The sequence below is a fragment of the Lactuca virosa genome, chromosome 9, assembly GCF_052849685.1.
Source record: "Lactuca virosa cultivar CGN04683 chromosome 9, Lactuca_virosa_CGN04683_v6, whole genome shotgun sequence".
In the NCBI taxonomy this organism is placed as follows: Eukaryota; Viridiplantae; Streptophyta; class Magnoliopsida; order Asterales; family Asteraceae; genus Lactuca; species Lactuca virosa.
Genome location: NC_136434.1, coordinates 287,272,065 through 287,298,560, shown reverse-complemented (window position 1 = coordinate 287,298,560; position 26,496 = coordinate 287,272,065). Strand labels below are relative to the sequence as shown.

At 37.2% G+C, this 26,496-nt stretch overlaps 1 protein-coding gene across 1 annotated transcript; it reads right to left on the bottom strand.

Moving 5' to 3' along the window:
• Window positions 1–2,686: 2,686 nt before the first annotated feature.
• Window positions 2,687–5,814, bottom strand: LOC145135909 (DHHC-type zinc finger family protein). The gene is made up of 7 exons (XM_079070104.1): window positions 5,422–5,814; window positions 4,988–5,080; window positions 4,779–4,880; window positions 4,627–4,698; window positions 4,394–4,492; window positions 3,241–3,336; window positions 2,687–2,969 (listed from the first exon to the last, which is right to left on the bottom strand). Exons 1-7 carry the CDS (start codon window positions 5,692–5,694, stop codon window positions 2,874–2,876), a joined length of 831 nt encoding a protein of 276 aa, XP_078926230.1. The 5' UTR covers window positions 5,695–5,814; the 3' UTR covers window positions 2,687–2,873.
• Between the last annotated feature and the right edge of the window lie 20,682 nt (window positions 5,815–26,496).

Sequence of the window (26,496 nt, the reverse complement as noted above, 5' to 3'; positions counted from 1 at the left end):
TTAATCAAATATGCCCTCCTTATTTCATCCCTTTGATTAGGATTATAAGATATAATATTTGGCCTATCTCCCGGGTCCGAAGGAAGATCATTCAAATCAAAAGATTGTGTCACTTTTGGTTTTTGAGTAGGTTCATTAGATTGTGTTTCTTGTGGTTTTGGCATAGGTTGATTAGTTTGTGGAACTTGGTTACTTTCATTAGCTCTATTTTTTTTGGAAGTTCCTTCACTATTGTTGTCTCCAACATCTAAATGTCTTTTGAAAAAAGTTTTAATAGCAACCCATAATCAAAATATATGAACTATAAACTTGATTTCAGGTTTCAACAACAGTCAACAAATAATAACCTACAATCAAATTATCATTTATCAAGATATATCAACTATAAACTTCATTCCAAGTTTCAACAACAAATGAACAAATAGCAACCTACAATCAAATTATATCAACTATAACTTGATTTCAAGTTTCAACAACAAAAAATCATTAAGTATTAACCCTAAGTCCCTAATTTAACAAAGTTAATTGGTAATTTCTAATTTTTCAAGCTTAATGACAAAAAATTGGAATTTGAATTAACCTAAATACATAATAGGATTGAGTATTTTTTTACTAACTTGTTTCATTGTGATGGAGGAGCCGATGAGGAGGTCGTCAGAATTCTCCCTCCGACAAGCGACGACAATTGAGAAGACGACTAAGGGTTACGTGCGATGAAGTTTGACTGTCGACGATAGGATGAGAAACAGAAGACGAGTCGACAGATCACATAAAGATTAGAGTTTACGTCCGATTTTCTTTTCATTAAACTAATTGGGCTTAATACCTTTTTGTTTCAATAAACTAGTTGGTGTGGGCTTAAAAATTTTGGACCATTTGGGCTAGTTTGTATTTTGGACCATTTAGAAATAACATGAAATTTTTTAGGATAGCCCAACTTTTTTTCCGATATAAAACCCCAAACATAAAACGAATTTTTTGGAAAAAATTAACACTACTAAATTTTTTTTGAGGGGTATCCCAGGATCTATAGTGGATCTGCCACTGTTTCTACATGAATTTTATATCACTACCTTAGTTTTATATCTTTAGAATTTAAGAAATTTAGTTTTCTATGGCTTCATCCTATCCCCCATCCACCCTCCTTCAATAGCAATAAGCCTGATGTCACTCCTCAACAGTTTGATTTTGAGATTGTAAGGGAGGACGGAGTCGAGGTTGGGTTCGCCGGCGGTTTAGGGCGGTACTAGCGGTACGCCATGTCATGGCCTTTCAATGGCGGGTTCTAGCGGTTTAGGGAGGTGGGAGCTCTTGTGCGGGTTGGTGAACCCGCTTCAACCTTTACTCCTCATCCATTGAGGACTTGGAAAGGAGATATGGCGTATGTCACAGCCTTTACCTTCACCGAAATCTTCCCCATCGTTGATTGCTCCGATCTTATCAAAGAGTTCTCTGAATCTCTTTCAATCTAATTGAGCTTCCGATTGAAAATGACAAACAAGTAAGAGAGTCGTAGGGGATTTGATCCAAGTCTCTGGTTCGTTCTTTCTGGCCCAAATTTTATCAAATAACCTTTCGGTGAAAATAAGCTTATGAGCCCAAATTTTATGAGAAAATATTTGAATTACAGTATTAAAAACATTATAAATTAATTTGTATGTGTATAAGTATCAAAAATAGTGGCTTGACAATGGGTTGAATGAGTTGGAAAGATAAGGTTTTTATGTATTGTGGGCTGAGAAAGATTGAAGAGAGATGAGAGAGAAAAATTGATGTGGAACTGATATGGCAGTGGAGTAGTAAGTTGGGAGGGAATGACTCTCTCCTCCTTACCGTTTTTTCATGCCAACATGGATGAAGGAAAAGACATGATCTTAGATTTTAAATTAGAGGTCATTCATTCTAAGAGTTCATCAATAAAGAGAAACATTTCGAGACTTTGAAATTGAAGGGTGTTTCTTCTGGTGATATTTAGAATTTTTCCTTCATGTACTTTTCTATAGAGATTTCCACTAACAATGATCTGGTGAAGGCGGTTGAATGGGTTATGGGTATATCAAGAACTGAATGAAAAATGAAAAATCAGGAGCTATGTATATTTATGCACAAGTCGTAGATATTTTGTCTCTTCAAATTTAGTTATTGTAATGAAATTTCCTATTTTCTTTGTTATTGGCATATTGTTTGGAATTTAAAATAGTTGCATTACGTTTTTCTTTTGAAAGAAAAACGAAAACTACCTCATTTTATATTTTATCCAATTAGTAGACTTTATAATCCATTTAATTTAAATAGAAACTAAATTGTCCTTTTTAAATCATGTCATCAAAAAAAATGGAAAAAAATAAAAGTATTTTGTTATTTAGCGCAAAAAATAACATAGCAAAAGAAAGTATCTTATAGTTTGATATTTTAGCACATCGGAATATCCGATACCGAAAGATATAACGCTAGTTCTCATTACTTTTTATTATATATTTATTTTTTGAGTTGTTAAAGAAAACTAATTATAAAAATATACTAATAATAATTATGAATTTAGATGAATATTAAAATTTTAGTTGCCATGTGCAGAAATTTTATTCTCATTTCATAGTTCGAATCAGACTTTGTTAAAGATATACTATATATTTTAGGTATATTTCCTTTTATCTTTTATAATAAACGTTTCTATCATACAAATAGATTAAAAAACAAAACTTAATAAACGTTTTTATCAAGAATTGCGCTTTCAGAATAAACAATCTTGTTTGATCTAATCTAAGTATCAATTAAAATAAATACAAGAAAACCATTTAAACAATATCCTCTCCCAAAATGCTTGATATTTACCTCATTTGTTGTGAAATTGATGTGTGAAACTGAAAATGATGTTATAAGGTATCTCGAACTGTAGGAAAGCTTGTTCCCTCTTTAACATGGCCCAATGAACTTGGCCATAGCCATTTTATAATGCTTGGGCCTAAAACCTGTAAACAACAAAAACGCATTATTATTTGTACTCCGTGCATCAATACATGTACCTTTGCATATTAACAGAAATAGAAAGGTTCCATGTCTTTTCCACAACAAAACTCGTCCCACCTTTTTTGATGCGACAAAATTATTACTTTTTTTTTTTTATCATTCTAATCATAATTTTCAAAGATCTTGTACCCAGAAATCAAATTTTCAAAGATCTTCAAATTCATTAAGGGAAAAAGTGAAAAAAAAAAAAAAAAAATAGAAAAAGAAAAGTACCATAGTGATATTTCTGTATGCGCCAACATCATAAGGATGGTTATAAATCTGCCCGGATTTTTTAGCCAACCATGCTGCCCGAGTCCCTTCATAATACTGATTAAAAAAAAAATCAATTCTTTTTTATCAAATTGGAATATGTTTAATTAGACACGTAGTTTAAGAGACATGTTTTTGATTGATAACCAAATGGGTTAATCTCAAAAAAGACTTTATATTTTATGTTTTTTCCGCATTAAACCTGAAATTTATTTTTTGCTTGAAAAAGAGCTCGTAGTTTTTCATTTTTTTCCGTAAAAAACCCTCAACTTTGTATTTTTTTTTTTCTGAAAAAAACCTCAAACTTCTAAATGCTTCCAAATAAACTCTCAACTTTTTTTGTTTTTCGCAAAAACCTCACATTTTACAAATTGTTTTGGAAAAAAATGACTAAAAGGGCCAGATCGAAAAATATGAAAAGAAATACTCAGGCAAAAAAATAAGTTTAAGGTTTAATCCGGAAAAAACACAGAATACAAGGTGTTTTATGAGATTAATCCTTTTTTTTTCCAAAAAAATTGTAAAATGTGAGGATTTTTTCAAAGAAAACTAAAAAAGTTCAGGGTTTATTCGGAAGCATTTAGAAGGTTGAGGATTTTTTTCGAAAAAAAATACAAACTTTATGGTTTTTACGGAAAAAAATGAAAAAATATAAGGTCTTTTTCAAGCAAAAAGTAAATTTGAGGTTTAATCTGGAAAAAACACAAAATATAAGGTCTTTTTTGAGATTAACCCTAACCAAATCTCATAATTTAATAACTGTTAAATGTATGATTATGCAAACAATGCTTCCTTTTAAGACCAATGTAGGCAATATAGGCAATGTAAAAAATATACTTTATTTTTACCCTTAAGAGCAACGTATTGCTATTATTGGTAAAAAAAATATGTGCATTACTATTATGGGTGAAGAAATGTAAGCTAATTGCTTTCTATTATAAGTAAAAAATAAAGTACATTGCCTATATTGGTAAGAAATAGAAAATTACATTGCTATTTTCCGAAAAGTAAAACATTATTGCATATATTAGTAAACAGATTAAACATTGTTGCATAATTTAGTAAAAAAGTGAAACATATTTGCATAAATTAAAAAGGGAAGCAATTTTTTAACCTCTATTGTGGTCATATTGTGGGTCAACAAGTATATATGCCACCCCAAGAGTGTTCCAAGAGTCAAACTTAAGAGAGAAATCACTGCCCCTGATGTAATCTGATAATTATAAACTAATAAGTCTTTTAAAATATAAGAGAAACATTTCAAAAGGTAAAATTGTTGTAAGTTTAATGCTAACAAGAAATATGAAAAGTTAAACAAAAGAAATGAAAACAAATATATAATCTTACATAAAAGGTTTTGATGTGAGTTGTTTGTGTAGAATCCCAATCCTTTTGAATCCCACAACCAATGATTATAACCTAGTAAACCGAAACGATTAAAAAAAATGTATATTTCATTGAAAATAAAGAAAGATTTATACTTTATAGTTTATACATACCGAAGAATATAAACTTGAGATAGTTCCATATGCCACTAGAAGAAAAAAGGATTTATAATTCCTTTGTCCTACACAATTGTTTATCCATGTGCAATGATGATCCTAAACAAAAGTTAAAGAATGAGAAGATAACATGATGAAAAAAAATATTTGACTTTTTAGGTCAATACATAGATTATGTTATTGTGATTTCAATCTTTCATACCCACCATTTTCAAGACACACCTTCTGCAAACTCGACAATGGTGTGCTCTTGGAGGCTTGTATGCAGGACATTTGTCGCATCTCTTTTTAAGTGCTTCCTGAAATACGCATCGTATTGTATCAAGAAAAAGATAAGTGTATGAACTATTTATTTGGTTGAATTCCTTGTGATTTTGATTAGGTAGCAAGTATTCTAACAAGTATTCTACAGCGATAAAACTTATCCAATTGTATGTTTGTGCGATTTCAATGTATTCATAGATGATTCTTTACCTTGAACAAAGATTTTAACCTTGATCATCACCCTTTGGGTCCATTTAAACACAAATAATCACCAAATTCAATTAACATAAGCTATTCTAAAGAGAAAACCGATATGGGTCTAATCAAAATATGTATGACGAATTCGAAGGGGATATGAATAAAACGTAAATCTTACAGCGTCTCTCGATTCTTGATCTGAGCCATCATTGTCCTCAATATCAGGGAAATACCCAGATGGGACACCACCAGGATCAGTGAGAACGGAGACGAAAAACGAGAAAAGAGTGAACGATGCCAACGAAGTGAAGATCACGGCATTTATCCAACCTGCTGGGCTCTGTAACCCTAACCAATCATCAAGAAATACGAAAACCGTACCGTAATAGACCATTTCCATTAGTATCAAAACTGCTAGTATAGGGAACGATACGAATCTTCGCCATTTCATCTCGCTTGATTGCTTGATTTTGGGGAAGAGTACAGGGTTGAGTCGGAATGGGTTTTGCCCTTTGCCTGTTGAAATGAAAGAGAAATTTTGTAATCGGGTCAATTTTGTATTAATTTTGCATTCAAGTATGAAATACAAAATTGTATTAATAACTTTGTAATCTTCTTTGATCCTATTAACATAAAAATCTTTGACTTTTTATTTATAATTAAGCATAAAAAATCCCGTAGATGTTTGTAAAATATGTTGATTATTTAGGGTGTAAACCATACTGAGTTAACTCATGAGAAATTTGATTCGGCAAATTTAGGCTTGAGTCGAGCTTCAAGCTTGAATATTTTAGTCGAGTTAAGCTTCAAGTTTGACAGGATTCGGTTCAACTCGGCTCGTTACACCTCACCCCAACTTCATTTTGTATCCAACTAAGTAATATCATAATTTAATACACTTTATTTTATCAATGTTTAATACAATAAAACTACATATCATAGAAATCTGATAAATTAACACTCGTTTATTTAATAAATTCTTTAAGATAATATTTTTTACGGGTCCCGATTCGGGGATATAATGTCAAATAAACAAGTCATTAAAATTATAAGATCATTTTCGGACCACATATGAAATATAAATTACTAATGTATCATATACTATATACTGCATAAGGAATTATTAATAGATATTCTATATCGTTTAAAAATTATTATATAGTTTTAACAAATTATCAATTTAACATTCTATCCCCCCGAATCGGTCTGCCAAAAGCATGATCTTAAAGAATTTATTAGACAAAACTACAAATTTGGCCCTTGTGGTTTGTAAAAAACTTTGGATGGGGTCAAAAATCTTTTCGACTTGCATGGATGGTCCAAAATCAGAAACTTTCCGTGATTTTAGTCCTAAAAAGGTTAAAATGACTATTTTGCCCTTATTATTTCTATTTTACATTTTTTTAATTTGTTTTAGTATTTAAATAATCATAAAAAATAAAAAATAAAAATTTCCACTCTAGCTGTAAATTCGACGACCTCCTTATCAGAGATGCATCTCTAAGTAGAACGGGTCCGACGACCTTTTTATCACCGTCGACCCTAGCAATTCCAACATCCAATTTGGAGGTTTTATGCACAATCAAGAACAAACATGGCTGCAGGTATGTCTATTGGAGAATACGAGATTTTACAGAATTTAGATCGATTGAATGGAGCAAGAAAAAGCAGTGATGCTATTGGTTCTGATTTGGGGTATCGAAAACGGTGTTGGTTAATTTCTTCCTAACCTCCATTCATCCACACCGATGTTCAGACATGAATCCCCTCTCCCTTTCACATGCAAAATCTTACTTTAACCTGCATCATCTTCCATTTCTCTATCGACATCTTCCTGATTCAAAACTCATATACACTAATGAACACACATGCATAGATACACACACAAACACTCTACAATCAATTTGCAGGTTTGAATCTTAACTTTACAAGCCCTAGATATGCAATATCCATGGAAGTCAAGCCTAGAATTTACACGACCCGTGTTGAATCGATTCATCTGGGTTCATTTGGACCTTGAACATGTGATTGAAGGGTAAGGCTTCCGTGTCTCTCCTATCTTCTTCTTGACCAAGACACATATCTGGATTAATCAGATGAAAAGATTCAGAATATGGTCCATCCATAATGCATTCATAGATTGAATCGATTTGAGCATGAGATTAATAGGTTTATCTGGGTTCAGAATCGCCTCCAGATTCAAATCGGAAAGATGGAATAACACCAACATCCACAGTCATGGATTGAATCGATTATGGGGAGTTATGGCATTCGAGGGCTAATCGGGACAAATTGCGAACCAAATGTGGCTACGGCGGTGGTCGACAATGGTGCCGATGACCATGGGTTTAGAGGATCATGGTGGTGTCATTGGGTTTAGGGAGGAGTATACGAAGGGAGAGGAAGAGTCTGAGTCGTGGTCTTCTTGGTCATCGGAAAGAGAGAGAAAGAGAGAGAGAGAGAGAGAGAGAGAGAGAGAGAAGTGGGTCCATTCTTTTCTTTTCTATTTTTAATTGATAAAAGATTAAAATAAAAATACAAAAAATACAAAAAGGAAATTAGAAGGGTAAAATCGTCCTTTCAGGTTTCCCTAGGACCAAAAACACATAAATTTCTTAATTTTAGGACTAAAACCACAAAAAGTATTCGATTTTGGACCTTCTGTTGGGAATATTAGCGTTTGTGGTGGAGATCTGGATACCGACTTGGATCGTGATATCACTTTCCGAACTGATATTTCTACCCTATGTCTGGGTTACAAGAAATTCAGCCTAGGATACAGCGCGACCCCAGCCAAGGGCTCTGCCCCTTGGACCCCGCTAGGGGCACTGCCCCTAGACCCCGCCAAAGGGGCGCTGCCCCTTTGGAAACCCCGGACCCGGGGGCGCTGCCCCCGGACCCCCGACTAGTCGTCGAACTGGCTTCTAATTCGATCTTATACATGCGTGCACTCCGCACAACCCCGCACATATAATAGAATACAAATTTTGAAGCCTCTTAGCTCACATGTTAGTTCCAGTTACTTAAAATGACATGGTGACACTAAAATCACCAACACCTTCCACGCAAGTCGGAAAACTTTTTGGACTCTATCCACAGATTTTTGTAAACCACAAGGACCAATTTTGTAGTTTTGTCAATTTATTAAATAATCGAGTATTAGTTATGCTATGAAGATTTTCTTTACAATTATTCAAGTTTGTAAAAAAAAACGTTCAACGTTAGCTAGCCTGATGTGGTGTGGCGTGGTCTGTGTGTGTGTGTGTGTGTTGGGGAGGGTGGGGTAAGGTATTAATCGGTACCTTAAATAGCTAATTGTTTGAATTTTAAAATATTAAATATGACTAATATCATAACAAAGTTCGTAAATATCACTAATATAATAATAAAATAGGTTGATATAATTAATAAAACAATAATCGTTCCTTAAATAATTTTTATTAAGAGAGAAATTCTTCAAAATTATTAAAGTTTGATGTCTGTGTGTATGTGTGAGACAGTGGGGGGGGGGGGGAGGAGTTAAGGTATTAATCGAGACCTTAAACTGTTAATTCTTTGAATTTTAAAAGATTAAATATGACTAATACCATAAAAAAGTTCATAAATATCACTAATATAATAACAAAATAGGTTAATATAATTAATAAAAAAAATAAGCATTCCTTAAATAGTTTCTATTGAGATAGAAATTCTTCAAGTTATTGAAATTTTATCGACTGCTACTGCTTCACTAATTATGTAGGCAAAGATTAATCATTTGACATCTTCTAGTCGGTGGAGTAACGTCTATGGACTGATTAAGGATTTATCAGGACCTAGTGGAGATTTTTACTGTTGGGTTTTTATTCAAAAATTTGTTTCATAAACACAAAGATAGCAACAGAAGACTTTAATTTTGAACAAAATAAAAGTAGCTTTATTCCCACAAAAAGATCATTTTGCAAGTCTTAGAAAGGTAAAACAACCATAGAAAGAAAAGTATTACAACCTTTTAAGAATTTTGTTCCTTTTGACAATTAGGAAGTTGATGAAGATGATTTTAAGCTCTAAAGAAGAAGCTCTCTAGAAGTATCCACCAAGCAAGATGAAACCACCATTAGATGCTAGTCATTCACTTGTAAAATATTGTTCTTAAGCTTTAAACCATATTCCAAAATATGCTTAAAGAGAAGCAACAATTTAAGCATTCACTTGTAGCACCAAATTGTAAAATAGAAGAGGAGAGGGAGGAGGCTTTTAACTTCGAAATTTGGCAACCCTTGGGAGCTCTTCTACCTCACGATTTTGGTCTCCAAAGGAAGAAGAAAAAGAAGTGCAAGAAGAATCATACTCTTTCATTAGTTTAGTGTTCTTTAAATACCAAAGCATGTAACAAAAACCCAAGACCAAAAAGAAAAAGAGGTACGACTTGTCTATCATGCATGGGAGACACAATAGACTAATGAAAAAACAATCTTATGCCCATTCCAAGCAATTTTCATCCAAATGATGATAAAGAGAGATAAGATGTGTCTTACACTCAAGCCATTAACTAGTAGTTGGATATGAACTAAGTTGGTTACTTAACGTGTCCAATATTTTGTACATAGCATAAATAATCATACCATATGATATATTACTACTTTTGTTCATTTTATTATTATTTCATAGAAATAATAATTTCCAATATGTTGATAAAATATTATTTCCCAAAATAATGTTTTTCCAATTAAGATACAAGTGTTGATATATTTATTAAGAATGAAATTATACTAATAAATAATCTATCAGTTGTAACTTGCTATAAGGTGTGACCATATATGATCATATGTTATTAGCAATATCATTCTATAATAAATCTTGGGCATATAAGATCTTTCAATTTCCCACTTGCACAAGACTCATCATAGATTGATATAGACAGTGGTGAACGTCTAGCAACATTTCACTTCCCCCAATAACATACGACGAAGAATGTCATTCATCAACATTCAAATCCCAAAAGCTCAAAGCTCCAATTGATGTATAAGGTAAGTTTATTAGTTACCCTTTGTTACAGACATCCAATTGAAGATGAGACTTGGATCGCAATCAATCTCCTGTACTGTTTGGCTTTGGGTAATGTGTGTTAGATGTCATCAATGAAAAAAATGACTAATCAATCGAGCATCAGCCTGCGTACCCGATTCATCAAATTCATAAATATTGCAGGCGTATTGGTGAGCCCAAATGGCATCACCACAAACTCGTAATGACCATAACGAGTCCGAAATGCGGTCTTCTCCACATCCTCCTCTCTAACCCTCATTCGATGATACGCTGACCTCAAATCGATCTTGGAGAACCAAGATGCACCGTGCAGCTGATCGAAGAGGTCATCAATTCGTGGAAGTGGGTAACGGTTCTTCATCGTCAACTTATTTAACTCCCAGTAATCAATGCACATTCGATGTGAACCATCCTTCTTCTTGATAAACAAAATCGGTGATCCCCATGGTGAAATGCTCGACCTAATATACTTCTTGACCAACAGCTCCTGAAGATGTAAGGGAAACTCCTGCATCTCAGGTGGTGCCAATCAGTACGACACCTTAACAATCAGACCCACACCTAGAACCAATTCGATCTTGAACTCAACCTGCCATCTCAGGAGGCACACCGGGTAACTCCTCTAGGAATACATCAACAAACTCTCTAACAATAGGCACATCCGAAACTGCAGCTCGAGTATCAACCACAAATGTAAGATAACCCATACAACCATGCTGAATATACTGCCGAGACCTAGCAACAGAACAAAAGGTTGACCCAATCCTGGTACCCTCTCCATAAATAACCAGTTCTCCCCCACTTAGGGTTCGAACTACCACCTGTTAACCCTCGCAGTCAATCATAGCCCCAAACCTGCTCAACCAATCCATCCATACTATCACGCACACATCTCCCATGGGAATGGGAATCAGATCAATCAGATAAGGCAACCCAAAAATCTCTAAGACACAACCCTGCTAAATTCTCGAAGCAGGAATCCCGTGTTTTTTGGCGATAGAAACCCGTAACAGACACTCCAACTCTCCAAGAGTCATATCAATACTCCGACTAAAGGATCTAGATACAAAGGACCGACTCGCACCCGAGCCAAAAAAACACAAGAGCAGGCAAGGAGTTCACTAAGAAGGTACCTAACAGAGTCATAAATATAAGCATACCGTAAAATAAATGACAAAATAATAAATGGAAACATATCAGTAACAACGTCCGACGCATCTCTAGCCTCCTCTGTAGTGAAATAGAATGCACGACCTCAAGCCCTCGGGGGCTCCGACCTACCCTGGCGTTCATCTGTGATCCTCAGAGTAGCTGGTGTTGGACCCTGTGCCAATCTAGCCTTGAGCAATGGACAGTTGGCCTTCATATGGCCAACCTTCTCACAGTGGTAACAAATCCAGGGACCCATGGGTGGGGCCTACTGAAGAAAATACTTGGAATAATGCCCCTCCTTTCCACATTTTTGGCATCCAGATGATGATCAGAAAGCACCCACATAAACCTTGTCACACTTGCCACAAGTGCGGTCCCTCTGTCCCCTGGATCTCAAATCAGCGGGCTTGAACCGCTTCAGTGCAGGCTGTGACTGAACAGGAGCCTGCCTCAACTCCCTCGTCTGAATCTCTATCTCAATCTCCCGCCTCTTCATGGCATCCTAAAGCTCAGTGAGGGTAGCATAACACTGGGTGGATATGAACCGTCGAATATCCGTCTTGAGCATGCTCAGGTACCGAGTCATCTGAGCCTGCTCCGAAGCAGCAAACTCAGGGCCGAAAAGAGCCCTCTTAGTAAACATCTTGGTGATCTCAGTCAACAACTCAGTCGTATGTCTCAGGTGCAAGTACTCTTGAGCCAACCTCTCCCTCTCCACCAAGGGAATGTATCTCGCACAGAACATCTCCCAAAACTTCTCCCAAGTAACAGCAGCCCTTTGCTCAGGAGTGTAAGTACCAGTCACCAATCTCCACCAATCCTTCACCCCCAACCTGAGAAGTTTCAGGGCGCACTTGACCTTCTGGTCAGTAGGGAAAGAACATGTGAAGAAATAACCCTCCACATCAGACAGCTACATTATCTCTACAATTGGGTCCTTGACCCCATCAAACTGTGGGGGCTTCGTATTATCAAAGTCCCAATACTGGAAAGCTCTTTCCCCTCGAACCCATGCGTCAGCAATAGCCGCAGTAGCTGCAACAAGAACAGTCTCAGAGAGTGCAACATAACGATCATCGAATAGCTCAATCATGGCGGTCTTGATAGACCCAAACAACTCCGTAATAGATCCCCATACATCAGTATCCACCTCAGTGACAATCATCTCTCGTATCTAATCATCAGTTAACCCTAGCCTATCCTGGCCACTCGCTCCAGATCCAGAACCTGATCCCCTCGTGAATACCATACTGAAAATAAACCAGAATATATAAGAAATGTCACAATTCATAACATCATAACCCTCCCAGACAGATGAAACCCTCGAGGTTTTTGACTTCCTTGCTACGCGTACGGAACCTGTGATTCTAGTAGTACGGGCCCATACTACCTTCCACACCTACCCGTGTTTGTCTCAAGGATCATCACAAACACCCGATACAAATATACAACTAGGATACGCATACATCATATCCTCATTCTATAGAGAGTGGTAATCATTCCTTATCTGGTCGGTTGCTTACACACATAATCATACATGAAACTTCCACCAACCCTGCAACCACTTGTTCATGCTAATCATACATAACGCTAGATCCTATAGACAGTCAAATACTTGATTTTACCCTAATCCCACAACCAAACAAGGAATAGGAAATAAGGCTAAACCAAACATTCTCCAGTTATAAAATCTTTGTTATGTACAACTATGATGCATTAAGCAACTACAATAATGATGTCAATTTCATACAAGAAGTCCTCCTAGGCTATCAGGCATCATACATCAGACAATCCTATCATGCAATTCCCTGAAGATCCCTAGCATATCACTAGCATGCGGTTCTATCATATAATAACAAATAACAATGTGGTCACTTGGGGTATACTTTCTTGCTCCGATTGATCGTACACATCTCATTCTTCCTAGGTTACTTCTGAAAGCAATTTGAATTCAATTTGAAAATAATTTGAAGATCATGTCGAAAACTTTTATAGATACTTAGTTTCAGTCTGGATTTGCACAGATGCTCATCCAATTCTCTCAAAGTAGGGCTTTGATACCAACTTTTAACATCCCAAAAATCAAATTTTTTTTTCATTTTTAAATTGAGAGAAACCATTTTTTTCAAACAAAACCCATATCAAAATCAAGTATCGAATACAAATATCCCAAAGATCAGTGTATCATAAAACTTCAAAAAACATAATATCGAAGGATGTGTACGATCACACTTTCGCCTTGCCACGGTCATCTGAAGTACCTGAAACAATAAACTGAAACTGTAAGCCAAAGCTTAGTGTGTTCCCCTAAAGTACCACCACACAACATATAACAACATGCATATTGGGTCCACAACTAACGGACTGGATTACCCCCCGAGTCCACAACATGAGTCTGGCTTGCCTTCCGGCCCATAACTCATGTATAACTTACTCCCGAGACCACAACATAAGTCTGCCATGCCTCTGGGGCCTATAGGTTATGCATGGCTTGCTCCTAGGTTTGTTGGCCTCCGCACAGAGCAGCATCACCTCAAATCAACTATACAATGTTGACATATACATAATAGATAAATGACCAGTAACGAATAAGCATATAACCAGTCAACAGACTCACAGACAGATCAACAGATCACTATCACATAACAACAAAATACAATTGTAACATATCAATACAAATAGAGACATTCTCTAAACCAAGATACATAACCTAGTGGATCGATATTGGTGCCTTCGACCCACAAGTACAGTGAGGAAAAACTCACCTCTCAGTCTGAAAAGATCATTGAACAAGATACAGCTCTGAATATCAGCTCTACCGGTCACCTATTCATTGGAACATGACCAAACTCAACTTATAATCAAAATACCCAAAATACCCTTAGGCCAAACTTGGTCAAACCTTGGTCCATGTCAAATAGTAAAAAAGTCAAACCTGATCAACACAACTGAGTATGCCCAACGTACTCAGCTTGTACGCTTAGCGTACACGAGGCTTGACCAAAAACATAAGGGTTGACTTCGTACGTGCAGCGTACCTGGTACCTTTTCCTTCTTATTAAAAGCTTAATCCTTAAGCTCTTTTGTCCAAATTCCAGATCAAGTCCTCAACTAACGTCCTTAACGATAAATTTTCTAACTGTATGATCTTGCATGGCTATTAAGTGCCCAATAGCAAAACCCCTAACTTCTTAACTCATTAAGACATTATACCCTATGCATGGAAGGAAACTAGTGACCAAGATCACTTTTTATGCTTCTAAACACTCCAAAATATCTAAAAGTACATCTCATATGCATTAGAGTAACGCATACTCATAATACCAAGTTTATGGGACCAAAATGAACACAAAACCATGACTAAACAAGATCTAAGAAGAACTTCATCAAGATCAAATCTTTTTACCTCTAAATGGTGTCAAATGATGATGTGATTTTGGATCCAAAGTGCTCCACTCTTCTAAGATGGTCTTCTCTTATCCCCTCTTCCTTCAAGATCACCAAAACACATAAAAATGGCTAAAATATGCTCTCAAATGGATTAGGGTTTGCAAAGGGTGTCGAAATGGGGCGAGAGGCTGATGAAAGAAGGAAGTCTTGGGAGTTAATGATGTTTAAATATGGTCTAAACCCTAAAAATTACGGTTTCCACCCTGGACACGTATGCCCAGCGTACTAGCCTACGCCCAACATACTCACACATGCTTCAAAATTACAAAAATGCCACCGCAGACCAATTTGCAAACAATTCACAAACTAGGGGGTTAAAAGATAAATACCTGGAAATCGAGATGTTACAAACAACCTTTAAAGACTTTAGTTCCTTTTGGCGATTAGAAAGTTGATGAAGATGGCTTTAAGCTCCAAGGAAGAAGCTCTCTAGAAGTATCCACCAACATTTAGCCAACTTGATAAGATGTTAGTCTTGTATATTCTTGTAATAATAGAACACTCTTAAGCTTTAAGTTAAAACCAAAGTATTAACTTAAAGAGAGTTTACAAGTATCATCTTCCATTTAATAAGAACTTAACACTTAAGAAACTAGAGAGAATAATGAGATTGAATGGCCAAAATTTCGTTGTTATGGATTAGTAAAAGAAGAAAGAGAGATAACTAGTTTATATGCTATTAACTTTATGCTTTTATCCCATGGGTCTTAACCTTTAAGACCCATGCTTCATCAAATCAACTAGCCATGCTCTCTAAGAGCATGATATGTTGAATAAATTAATCCAAAACAAGTCTTCTTTATTCTTTATGGTCTCCTTGAATATTTTATAAAAAGAAACTGGTTTTTCTACAAAAAGTCTTCTAATTTTATAACTTATAAAACATATAAACCCATATAAGACGAAAAACGTTTTTGGTTCAAAAAGATGTACATGACATAATAAATCATACCTTATGATATATTATGATATATTTTGATACTTAACATTGAAAATTAATATTTTGATGAAATAAGTAATTTACAATTAATTACAAGATATATATTTGTTTATCAAGAATCAAATTCTTATAAATAATATATTTGCATCAAATTGTTGTTAGTGTGATCCTTCAGGATTATATATTATCTAGCAATATCATTCTATAATGACTCTTGTACATATAGATATTTCAAAATTATGTTAGGTTTGTTTGGTATTATAGATTGGTAAATGTATTAAAAAAATTAATTTGAAAAAAATTCTTGTTTATAGCCGTTGAAAGTAAAAAAAAGGAACGTATTCTTTTTATATAATCGTTGGAAACAAAAAAAGAAAAAAATTATCAATCAAACAAGAGAGAAAAGGTGAGGTAGCCTCCTCTCACTCCAATCCCTCTACCCCTTCCCCACATCGTTGTTGTTGTTCTCTGGCTTGCGGTTCCGTCCCCCACACTGCTTCCCCACTACACAGCCTTCAGCCTAACCACTAACCATCCGTTAAAAAAAAACAATGTTATAAACGAAAAAGTTTATTGTAATACTTAGGGAAAAAGACTTAAAAAAGTAACGAAGTTCTAAAATGTAAAAAAATACCATTTTCTTCTTTTAGTATACAACATACCATTAAAGTATATTTTTGTACACAAAATACCAACGAAGTACACATGTGTTCAAATAAAACCTTGTGGTAACTGATTACCTCAGGTAAACAGAAAAATGACTTAAAAAGGTAATGAAGTTTCCAAAATGTTCAAAAAATACCATTGTTTTTTAGTACAAAAAATACCATTGAAGTATACCATTATACACAGAATACCAACGAAGTAAACATTTTAGTACAAAAAATACCATTGAAGTTTCCAAAATGTTCAAAAAAAATACCATTGTTGTTTTTTCAGGGCACCTATTGTTAACTTCGTTGTTTCCGGATTATCTAGAACACGCTCATCGAAGATTATTCACCGTCGTACTAGTTCAAACCAGTTGTGTACTCTATTTCATTCCCTCACTCGATTAGTTTGTATCTAAATATAAGCATATGATGTTGAGCGTTCCTTTCCATTCATATAAATACAGATAACTAAGAATCCCTCAATTAGGATGCAAGTCGTTCAAGCGCTGCAACACATATGCTTCTCTCTGTACCTTGACTACAAATCGTCATCAAATCAGCCACATAACGTTGAGTGTTCCTAGCCATTCATCTCTCACTGGCCCCAGAGAATTAAATGCAACTCCTACTCTCTACATCCACATTTAGGAATTCTCATGACATAACGTCACACTCATTTCTCCTTTGTGTCTCTCTTGTGCCGCAACACTACTGAACGTCTAACCTTGATGTATAATATATGTATCTATATAACCTATATATGTTTTAGATTTGAGGCATATAATGCGACTGGGAAGAAAGAATGTTTAACTAAGGTTATTACCTACTTACTTGTCATGTTACCACAAGAACGATCGAGTGAGGGAATGAAAGAGATTGCAAAACTTTTGTGGACTGATATTGTAACATCTGCATCATGGAGGTCCTTAATTTCCTGAATTTCTAACCTTTTGGAAAAGGGTCACGATATGAGATATGGTGGTCACGTCGTGAGTGGCCATCGATTTGTTGACCTACGTTTTTGAATCTCACGACGTGAGGTATGAAGCCTCACGATATGAGAACGAACTGATGACCAAACCCTAATATTTCGGGTATTTAATGGAATGAGAGGGCTAGGGTTGCCCATCCTCAGCATCCCTCACCCTCTAGCGTCCTGAAAACCCTAATCTCGACTTGCTTGAGGTCCTTAGCCCTTTTTGGTGGCCTTGAAGAACTTATTTGCTGGTATTTGGCTCATTGAAGTGGAAGAAGACTTTTATTGTGCATTCTATTGTCAATCCAACTTCTACCTCACCTTCTTGCAGAGATTTTAGACCTTTGTAAGTCATAAAGATCAAGCCTTTTTAGCTATTGCATGTTAGATCTAGGTTTTAAGCTCCTTTTTGCATGGTTGAGTTGGATAGAATGCATGGGATCCATAAAGTTGGAAAATTTATCGATCATTGAGACAACTTCTATATTATAAGCTTTGGATTTTAGTTTTGGAGTTGGTTTTAGACTCCAAGTATGAGTATTGATCTTATTTTTCCCTCTTTTGACCTAGTGAGTGTTTAAGTCATGCATTGGACATGCATGAGTAAAAAGCTACAATTTTTATCATCCATTGGGTGAAGAAAGACCCTCTGGAAAGTCCCAAGCAGTGGCTTAAAAGAATAAGAGCTTAATTATAACGTCCCAAAAATAAGACCATAAAATTTCATTTTTAATCAAATAAAAAACAGTGCTCCGAACATTATCCATACAAGTTTAACAAAGTAAGTGTATGAGTATTATTTCAAATCAGAGTAAATTATAAAATGCAGAAACATGTAGTGCGTGCCCTGCAATCATCCGAAGCTCCCTTGCTTGAAAACTGTAGTACCTGAAACACAAACTGAAAACTGTAAGCACAAAGCTTAGTGAGTTCCCCCAACTTACCACATACAACACAAACATACTATCAGGCATATCTGGGTGCCCAAATTACCCTTCCGAGCATATCTGGTAATCTGGGTGCTCAACCTACCCTGCCGAGCATATATGGGCTCTCAACCTACCCTGCTAGGCATATCTGGGTGCTCGACCTGCCCTGCCAAGCATATCTAGGTGCCCGACCTACCATCTGGTCTATTTCAACCGGTTACGGGGTATATTGCACCCCTACCACTACCATTTAATAACATACATAAATCACATGATGATCAAGCAATACATGAACAATGATAACTATCACACACACAACCATCATACTATGCACTAAATAAAGGGCCAGCCTTCGTGCCTTCAACCCGTAACATTCACGAAGGGAGACTCACCTCGATCCACTGATAAAAGAATCCTTCACTCGCTGCTGCTGCGAACCGACTCCACACACCGAGCCAAGCCAAACTGATCTAAATTAATGTCCAGGGCTAAACCCAAAACATAGGCCCAACGATGGCCCAATCTAACCCGACCTATTAATGGCCCAAACCAATTGGCCCTACTAAGGCCCCAAACCCAAGTTGGGCCCACTAAGGCCCAACCCAAACTCCCTTGGCCCAAAATGGGCTATCCAACCAGATAAGTCCAAACATGGCTCAAAACAGAAAGTCCAACCCCAAAATCAAGTCCAAAGAAAAAGCCCAAAGAATCCGCTGATGACCCGAACGCGCGGCGTTCCCCACAGATGTCCAAAAATTGCACCAAGGACTTAATACCTTAAGTCCAATGTCCAAATGTTCAAAATAGCTTTATATTATTGACTTGACCCATAAAGTTTTCAACTTGGCAGCTTTGCATGGTTCAAAAGGACCCAATCATGATTTCAAGCATTCTATTTCCATAATGAGGCCAAGATGCAAGCTTTTACCTTAAGACCTTAGCCCAAACTTCTAAATCTGATTCAAAGGGATTTATTAAGTCATAAAGTTCCTGACTTTATGACTTAGCAAGACTTAATGGGACCCAAATCAAAACCATAAGTCCCAAACTTTACCAAAGGACCACCAAAACATGCATGAAAGGTTTATACTCATCAAGATCCAAACTATAATACTTCATAACCCCAACAAGGACCAAATATGAACCTCTAAGGTTCTGGAGTAACTTTTACTCACAAGAACCACCACAAAGGGACCAAAAATCATAACCAAAACCAACTAGCTATATCTACATGAAAGAGTTGCCAAGGTTGAGACTTTATACCTCCAGAAGCTAGATCTATCTGAATAAAGGTTGGATCCAAAAGCTCCAAGACAAGCATTGACTCTTCATGAAGTTCCTTATTTCTTTTCAAGAACCAAAACACACAAAAATCACCATGAAGCTTAAGAAATACACAAATGGGGGCTATGGTTTCGTTCTTAGGGTTAGAGAGAATGGAGGCTGAAGAATAAAAGAGGTTTGGGTCCATAATGATGCTTATAAAGGGGCCAAACCCTAAAAATGAACTTCTGGAACAGCCCAGCGAACGTCCATCGTTCCTACCTTGGCCGGCGCCCAATTTTCCTTTAACGCCATGCGTTCCCATCAAGTACACCCTGCGTACTCGATTCGGTCCAAACCCTTCTAACTTCAAATGATCATAACGTTTGCATCCCTTATCCGTTTTTGACGTTCTTTATATCCACGTAAATGTGGTGAGAAGCCCTACACTTCTAACAACTCACCATCACCTTAAAACCTTCTGAACAAAACCCAAAATCCATAAAAGACCGAGTTATCAAATTACGATAATACCCTTGACCTCCGAAGACACAATCGAACACTTGGATCACTTAAACAATAACACCCACACCCAAGAAGGGCCAAATTCTTCCTTTCCCAAGGCCCTAAGCCTCTTGACCACTGAAGATTAGGCCGAAGCCCCAAATAAAGAAGCAAATCCAAAACCGAGTGTTACATTAATGCTCAAAGCTAGCCAGGCAGCGCTCACGACGTGATGATGAGCCTTTCACGTTGTGAAAATGCATGCTATCCATGACTGTTTTGTTCGGTTTAGGTCACGACATGACCCGTGAGCTATGTTATCAATAGTGCGCTATAGCGGTGCCATAGTGGCGCTATAGCGTTTTGTGATGTTACTAAACCACTATTTTGAAATAGCGTTTACGAATAGCGGTGACGCTATTAGCGGCGCTATTGACCGCTATTTACCACGAATCTCATCAGCGCTGTAGTGATGTTGCAACCGCTTTTACAATTTCGTATACAGTGGACTACTTTGACAAGGAAAAAAACGATTGTGTGTTATATCAGTATTAAATCTTTATTTTTTTAATTAGTCCTCTACACTTTCTATCTTAATAAGTCCAATTAATAAATATAAATAATTACAAACTACAAAGCAACAAATGACAACATCTTTTTTTCGTCTCTTTAAGTACTTAGAAACCACGAACGACTTGAGTTGCGATGACACTTTCACACTTTTTAGTTTCCATATTATTATATTAGAGTATTATATATAGATTATGTTATGTTTTTATATCACTTTTTATGATATTAATTCTATATAGTATTAATAATCTAATATATATAATTTGTATAAATATATTGTATAAATTATACATAATATTAAAAAACCGCTATACCACTGCTATACCACCGCGATTTCATTTAGCAGCATGTGACCGCTATTGAAATTTCAACCGCGATAACTGCTTAGCCCGTGAGTGGCCATGATGTGACGATGATTAGAATCGAGACTGGATGAGTTGATTGGCTGAGTTGACCCGTTGAGTTAGGACCGGGTCAAGTTCATACTCACGACGTGAGGGTCAGCTGTTGAAGCTTGGACCGTTTACTTTAGGCCATTTTGGAACTTTTGGGCCTATATTGGGCCTTAGGGTTCTCTAGTTGGACTTGGGCCATTAGTTGGCCTAGTTTTGGCTTGGATCAGTATTGGGCCTTATGATTATTGGTTTGACCTTAGATAGTAACTAGGGTTGGTTTTGATTGTGTTCAGTGTGAGGAGCCATTGTGCAGCAGACTCGGGTGTGAGATTTGTTATCTTCCGATCGAGGTGAGTCTTCTCCCAGTGTTTAGCGGGTCGAATGCACCAATGCCGACCCATGGATTATGATTATTAGTTTGTTAGCTTCCCGTTAAACTCTTGCATGTATTGTATGTATTTGTATGTATACCGGGCGGGGCCAGGTGCTAGGCAGGGACCGATGTATGTATGTATGCATGATATGTATAGTATGAGGTATTTTGGGGAACTCACTAAGCTTTGTGCTTACGGTTTTTAGTTTATGTTTCAGGTACTTCCGGTTTGAAGGGGAAGAGCTCGGGATGATCGCATCGCATGCACACCATGATTTCTCCGCTTTGTGGACTCTTATGTATTTTGGTTGATTATTGATACACTATGACTTTTTATTGGTTTGACTATCACATTTGGTTGATGTTTAATTAATATAAAAACAAAATTTTGGTTTTGGGTTTTTGGGACATTACAAGTTGGTATCATAGCCTTGGTTTGATGGATTCGGGCATACTCTCGGGTATGTTTGAACTCAAAATGAGGGTTTGGCATATTTTTCATAAAAAGAAATATTTTATAAAAGGAGTTTTTCTAATAAAATAAAGGGGCGTGGTACATAAAATCGATCGAGCTCAAGTAAGTTTTCCCAAAATGCCCATACATGTTTTATGCTTTGAATTGTGAACCTGTGAATCACATGCTAGATTAGGGCTAAGGATCTGCTCATAATTGCATGATAGAATTCTAGGAGAGATGCCTTTATGTGCCTACTATATAAGCTTTAGACTTGCATGCTAGTACTGATCAGTCAGTGATAGGATGATCTGTTAGGTTATGCCTTCATTCTGATGATTCGATGCTTAATTATTGCTTGCTTTTTGCTTTTAGGAGTTTCCATTAACATTAGCTAATTAGTAAGTGAATATGCTAAGTTACATATTATTGAGACTAGATAATTTTAGAAGGTTAGGTTTTAACTCTATTGTGCAGCTCTTGTTTGAGTCCAACCGTTGTAGTGTGAGACCTTTCATTCGAAGAATAATCCGGTGTCTGTGGTATGTAATTGTATTCGTAAGCTAGTTAGAGAGTGTTAGGAGGAGTTCCTTCTACAGTTGATAGATAAGAGTGGTATGGTGGTAGCCTTGGAAAACATACGAGGTGATTCGGTGCTGAGAGCCTTGTCTGGTTGAGGATTGTTTGGATTGATAAGGGAGTGACTTGGAGGATTCAGTGCGATCCTTGAGGAAAGTACGGATAGATGTGGAAGATAGTATGGGCCCGTACTACTAGAAGAAGAGGATCTGTACTTGATTCAAGGAAAGTCATGAAGATACCTGGAAGGTTGTAGAATGTGGGATTCTTCGAGTGTATATATGTTCTGATGGGTTAAATGGTTTATTTTTAGTATGGTGGTCACTTAAGGAGGTTTTGGTAGTGGTTCTGGTGCCGGTGATGGTTCGGGTTTGGGCTCTGGGGCCGAGATTTTGGATGAGCAGATGCAGGAGTTTATTTCATCAGAGATTACCCGCAGTATCCTAGAGCAGTCTCATATGATCTTCAGTACGATCAATGAGGGCATCATGGAGATTCTTGATGAACATTTGGGCGTTTTTCATATTGAGATGGTGTGATTTGATGGAAGCTTGCACTTTGACTTTTCGTGAGTTCCGGGCTTGTGGGGATCTAGAGTTCTTTGGTAAGACGCACCCGATTATGAGCAGCGTTGGTTAGCAGATGTCGTGAATGCCTTGCACACTAGCTGTTGTCCCTACAGGGCAAAGGTTAGATTGGCTTCATATCTTTTGAAAGACAGAGCTCGAGACTGGTGGGAGGAGGTTGGACACACCTTGGGAGGGGAGGAGATTGAGTCGTTGACTTGGGAGGATTTCATGACTAGGTTTTAGGTTGAGTTTGCACCTGTGATTGAGGTTCGACAGTTGGCGAGGGAGTTTCAGGACCATCGCCAGACTACTGAGACGGTGGCAGAGATCACTACTATGTTCCGAGATAAGGCATTACTGGTTCCGCAATATGTGGTGGACGAGGAGATGAAGAAGGCACGATATCATGAGATTTTGAGGAGCGATATCAAATAATTTGTGAGAAGATCCAGTTGCAAGACACTGGAGGATATGGTAGAGAGAGTGAGAGATTGAGATTGATATATATATATATATATATATATATATATATATATATATATATATATATACACAGAGAGAGAGAGAGAGAGAGTAACATCCATAAAAATCATGAAAAATTTAAAATTTTAAAACCGACCCAAAGTCATAATTTGTTTACAACATAGCTTTCAAAACATGTTCAATATAAGAGTTTTACATCAGTATTTATGGTCCTTTATATCAGTATTTATGGTTGTGGGAATATTGTGCCAGTTTGGGTAAGCATATATTCAGTTCATTTCTTTGCTCATGTTCGGGTTATATCTTCAAATATTGTTATATGCCATCTGCATACTGTGAATTATTAGTGGTTAGTGTAAGGTGTTTTTCTCTTTTTGCTGGTACGGAGTGTTCAGTGTTATCTCAGTTTATGGTCGAGATCGGTTCAGGGGCATTATGTGGAAGGTCTATAGTCAAGGTTCGTCAGGGTGGTTATCCACCATCGTTGAGATTTGATGGTTCAGTCGTTGTACCCAGATTGCTTGTGTGTGTGTATGTGTTTGCACCTAAAACCTATAACTCCCGCCATAAGAATAGTGGTTGCCGCCTTCGACCGCCACCGACCACCACTTCCCAAGGTGGTAGTGGGTAGTGCCCGATTTATAAACACATATATATATTTATTTAATTAACTAATTAACTAACTTATGAGTTGTAAACCCTAATTAGGGTTTAGAAAACCCTAATGTCATGAAACCCTAATTTTGGAATTGATCGGGACACGCATTGAAACTATTTATTAGACTTAAAATATTAATTAATAATCCTTGGCAATTAACATAATGCAATACTGGAATTAATAGATTAAGTCCTTAATGGGTTAAGTGTTCTTACTTAACCCTAATCGTCATTTTATGTGAAAACTCTAATTTTGTTTGGGCTTTGAGTTGGGCCTTCCTTTTTGGGCTTAGGTGTTTGGGTTCTTGTTGGGCCATCTGAGAACAGGTATATGGATGGGATATGTGGATGGGCTTTAGGGTAAGGCCCATGTAAGGGGTTTGGGCCTAATTTGGAAAATTGGGCCATATATTTGGGCCTTGATTTATTATGTGGTTTTTGGGCCTCTAAAGTATGAGTTTGGGCCTTGGTTTTAGACTAAGCTAGGTTAGGGAAAACATAGTCTCTTTACCCCAAGTATGGAGTTATGGTTATGTATTGGAACCCAATTATTAATAGGTTGTTGTTTTGATGTTGACAGTTTGGGAATCTGTCAGCCAGCAACCACAACTTTATCAGCGGGACTTCAGCAGTGTGAGGTGAGTCTCCTCACTGTTTGTATGGGTCGAAGGCACCAATGCCGACCCATTTGGTTTATGTATAGTAGGAAGACCCGGGGGTTAGCCCTAGGCATTATGTATGAAAGACCATGAGGTGGCTCCTGACACACTATATGTTAATTAGCTAAGTAGAGTAGTATATATACTAGTTGTCTTTGTGATGCTTGCATGGAAGACCAGGAGGTGGCTCTTGGCACTTGTCTGTAAGACCCAGGGGGTGGACCCCGGCTTGGCAAGAAAGACCACGTGGCGGCCCGTGGCATAATGACAAGACTATGTATCGGCACATAGCATCTTTAATGATTATGATATATGAATGATATGTATGGCTCATGGTTATGTATGACAGTATGTGATTCATGTGCTTATATGCTAGGCAGTATTCGGTTGAAAGAGACCGAAGGGGTAGGCCAACACCCAAATATGCTAGACAGTATGTTATTGTATGGTATGTGGTATTTGGGGAACTCACTAAGCTTCGTGCTTATGGTTTTCAGTTTTGGTTTCAGGTACCTCTAGTTTTCAAATAAAGGAGCCCGGGACGATCTCAATGCATACACCTATGTTTTCCGCAATATGTGATTTCTGGGAATGAACTCTGATAAATGTTTTATTTGAAATGCTTTTCAATGTGTGAACCAAGTTACAAAAGTGTTTTAGTTATATTAAAAATGAAATTTTTCGTCATAAATTTTGGGACATTACATCTACTGAATCATCTTCGTTGTCTGAAGGACCACCTCGGTCCGCCCCATAACCATGTGACCAACCTCGCCCCAACAAACTAGGGCACGACATCTCCGCCCATACAAGAGCTTAAAAGGCGGAGCACCGATGCTGGAGTGAAAACACTTGTTGTAGGAGAACTCCGCAAGATGTAGGTAAGAGTCCTAGCTCCCACCAAAATCGATGACACAGGCCCGCAACATATCCTCAAGGGTCTGTATTGTCTGTTCACTCTGGCCATCGGTCTGTGGATGAGAAGCCGTGATGAAGTGCAACCTCGTGCCCAGTTCCTCATGGATCTTCTGCCAAAAACGGGAGGTGAACTGAACATCATGGTCTGAAACAATGGAGACTGGGCCTCCATGGCGAACAACGATCTCGTGAATATACACATCGTCTAACTTCCCGGCCGAAGAACTCTCCCAAATCACCAGGAAGTGGGCACTCTTGGTCAATCGATCCATGATGACCCAAATAGCATCGAAACCATTTGCCGTCTTCGACAGTTTTATGATGAAATCCATCGAAATCTTCTCCCATTTCCACATGGGAACCTCCAGAGGCTGTAGCTTGCCATGCGTCCTCTGATGCTCAACCTTGACCATCCTGCATGTCATGCACCTCTCCACGTGCCATGCGATCTCCCTCTTCATACACGGCCACCAATAGCTCAATCTTAGATCCCGATACATCCTGGTGGCCTCGAATGGATAGAAAAATGAGACTTATGAGCCTCCTCCAACACAATCTGTCTGACCCCACCATACATAGGAACCAATACTCGACCACAACGGGTCAACAATCCACGACTATCCGGAACAAATCTGTCGATCTTACCCATGATCCTCTCTATCTTCCAGTTCTCTTCCCGAACACCCTCATCCTGAGCCTCC

Bases quoted from the DNA above. Each gene is read 5' to 3' on its own strand.
- LOC145135909 (XM_079070104.1), bottom strand. From the start codon at position 5,694: ATGAAATGGCGAAGATTCGTATCGTTCCCTATACTAGCAGTTTTGATA. The intron at 5,081-5,421 runs GTAAGATTTACG...TGCGTATTTCAG, and splicing joins ATCAAGAATCGAGAGACGCT to GAAGCACTTAAAAAGAGATG. The intron at 4,493-4,626 runs GTAAGATTATAT...TATAATTATCAG, and splicing joins CTCACATCAAAACCTTTTAT to ATTACATCAGGGGCAGTGAT.